This window comes from Drosophila bipectinata, chromosome 3R (genome assembly GCF_030179905.1).
Source record: "Drosophila bipectinata strain 14024-0381.07 chromosome 3R, DbipHiC1v2, whole genome shotgun sequence".
NCBI lineage: Eukaryota > Metazoa > Arthropoda > Insecta > Diptera > Drosophilidae > Drosophila > Drosophila bipectinata.
This window is the reverse complement of record NC_091739.1, coordinates 293713-296304: the sequence shown is the minus strand read 5'-3', so window position 1 is coordinate 296304 and position 2592 is coordinate 293713. Positions and strand designations below refer to the sequence as shown.

The 2592-nt window shown below is 31.9% G+C and overlaps 1 protein-coding gene and 1 long non-coding RNA gene across 4 annotated transcripts; one reads left to right on the top strand and one right to left on the bottom strand.

The window, feature by feature from the left end:
* LOC138926651 (uncharacterized) lies at window positions 1-1208 on the top strand. Of its 3 annotated transcripts, none has more exons than XR_011443238.1 (3): window positions 1-317; window positions 381-758; window positions 827-1208. It is a non-coding gene; the product is annotated as an uncharacterized lncRNA (long non-coding RNA). The 3 variants fall into 3 exon arrangements; XR_011443240.1 differs by having other exon boundaries at window positions 29-356; window positions 678-758; XR_011443239.1 differs by lacking the exon at window positions 1-317 and having other exon boundaries at window positions 377-612; window positions 678-758.
* A 602-nt stretch (window positions 1209-1810) lies between these two features.
* On the bottom strand, window positions 1811-2327 carry LOC108134282 (transcription elongation factor 1 homolog). Its single transcript, XM_017254539.3, has 2 exons — window positions 2103-2327; window positions 1811-2046 (listed from the first exon to the last, which is right to left on the bottom strand). The coding sequence occupies exons 1-2, from the start codon at window positions 2216-2218 to the stop codon at window positions 1914-1916; spliced, it is 249 nt and encodes an 82-aa protein (XP_017110028.1). The 5' UTR covers window positions 2219-2327; the 3' UTR covers window positions 1811-1913.
* Between the last annotated feature and the right edge of the window lie 265 nt (window positions 2328-2592).

Genomic DNA, 2592 nt, shown 5'->3' with positions numbered 1-2592 from the left:
TAGTACATTTTTCTTTGTATGAGATGTCCCATCTATGTCCCAGCATGCAAAGTTAGGAGCGCTCCGAATTAGGTGTCTGAAAAGAGCCCTGCTTCGGAGCGTTTTCGGAGTAAACACATATTTCAGAGCGTTTTAGGAGCGTTTTTTGAGTTAACACAAATTTTAGAGGGATTTCGGAGCGTTTTGGGAGCTAATGGAAAGTAAACACAAAGTAAAGGGCTCGATTAGAATAACGGACTGCAGACTCTTGCGACAAGAAAATGCTAGAAAATTTTCAGTTTGCTCATTACGAAACTGAAAGTCGGGCGGTTTAACACGTAAAGTGCAAGTTAAATTGAAATTCTAAAAAAATAAACGTAAATATCTTTATAAATATATAGACATACAAATAATAAAAATGAGTGATCGAAGATCAAGCCGAAATGAGTCGAAAAAAATAAATAATGCTCTTAGAGCTAAGCGACGCCGCTGTGAGTCTCCACCGTCAGTGATGCTCAGCGAAGGAAATAAACATTAACATAATAAACATAACCAAACATCCAGATAATTATATTAACCAAAATTGTATAGAAAGTGATGATGACTATTTAACTATAGTCATAAAAAAATTATGTAATAAAATAAAAAATAAATAATAATATTGTAATATTGTAATAAAAACGATTTTTTATTGTAAGGGTGTAATAAAAAATCGTTGCGTGAGGAATTATCGAGCTGGGCAGTTTCTTTTAATATGACATTAACAACAACAATTAAAGGTAATTATTGTATTTTAAATACCTTTCATTAACCAATTTAATTAATATTTGTTTTTCTTTTATTCCAGGAGCTTTCAATAAAAAATTTTCGGTCGATGATAAAATATTTCCAACAATATGCGGCAAGTGGTTCCAGACTGCTTCGGATAGAGTTAAATATTATAATAAGTCAGTAAATAAAGTAAATAACAAGTAAATTTTTTATAAAAATAAGATAAAAAGCTGAAAATGAAACAAAAATGAATATAATGGAAAAAATTTATGAAGTATGTTTAATGTTTAAGTTTATATTGAATGCTATAATGTTTAATTTATACAATTTAAATAATAAATAAGTAAATGAATAAAAATGAAATCCAAATGTGTAAAAAAGTAACTTTTTGGGGCGATTTAAGTGCCTGAAAAACGCACCTAAAAGTGTCTTTTTGTGCTGTTTAAAACGCACCTAAAAAGGGGATTTAGTTGTCTGGAAAGGCTACTTTTATGTGCGTTTTCTGAGGGCTTTCACTGCTTTATTCGGAGGGTGAAAGCACCTATTTAGGAGTCAAAAAAGAGCACTTATCGGACTCTCAAATTACTATCCTTATGAAGGACCATTTTCAAGGGGAAAAACGCTCTTTCCGGAAGCCTTTATGGGTGTTTTTACCCAAAATAAAAGTTCAAAAAAGGCTCCGAAAATGCTCATATTGCATGCTGGGTTTATAATCTTTGGTTATACATATGTATGTATGTACATACATCTATGAAAACCTTATAAATCACATGTGTAAAAAATAGCGTGCTTTCGTAAAGTATAGACAACCCCAGACACTTTCGAATATGAACATATTTTCGTTTTTCGGATCCCATTGAATCTTTTTTGCTTTTCGGACAAAAAAGAAATTGCTTTTGACCCAGAAGTGGTCCGTAGAGAAGCCCGGAAACCCTACAACTACACCCTACAAGGTTTCAAACATAATTACACACCTCGGAGAGGTGATAATGTGATTATGTACATCATTACAGCGCAGCAAATTCACATTCACATTAATTTACATGAAACACATTCAAAATAATTTTAAGACTTATCCATATTTATAAAATTCTATATTACTTTTTCTACTTAATTTAAATGTAGATAATGTTTTTAAAATGAATGTATGTATGTATGTAAGTTTAATTGGCAGTTTCGCAGGCATCCACCCAATCGTTGTAGACATCAATAGGTTCTGAAAGAAAATTGATTCCAGTTTGAAAATCTTCCAAACAGACACGACAGGTAATTTTTGCAGTATTCCTTCCTTTATCCCTGCAACAATATCGACATTTTATTTGGATTTTTTAAGGATACCAATCAAGGTTTACATTTTAACTTCACACGACTTCTCATGGTTACAAAATGGACAATTAAATTGTTGATCAAGAGGTTCAATGTTTTTCCGTTTTGGAGGTGGCTTTCGTTTCGACTTTCTTCTTCCCATCTTAATATTATGTGTAATATAAATTTTAAAATAAATATTTTATTTTAATATACAGTATATTCTGACACAGTTAAGATAACTTCGACGTCAATCAATTCTTTGTGTGACCGCCTCTCCTGCTTGAACTTTTTTCCTCATTTTTGAGCGAAAATTTGAAAGAAAAAAATTGTCGGACCGAAAAATTTTTGGCGCGCGAGGATAAATTGAAATTAATTTGTGCGGTCAAGGCGAAGCCCGTAATATGGGATTTGACCCACAAGGGGCATTTAATGCCATAAAATGTCATTGAAATGATTTGTGATTGATTTTGATTTTGATTTTGACCCAGTTTTCTATTTCTTAATCAGCTCCTTAGCGGCGAAATACATAAACAA

Excerpts from the sequence above, each read along its gene's own strand:
- LOC108134282 (XM_017254539.3), bottom strand. The coding sequence starts at position 2,218 with ATGGGAAGAAGAAAGTCGAAACGAAAGCCACCTCCAAAACGGAAAAAC. Across the intron at positions 2,047-2,102 it reads AAGTCGTGTGAAGTTAAAAT|GGATAAAGGAAGGAATACTG; the intron begins GTAAACCTTGAT and ends ATATTGTTGCAG.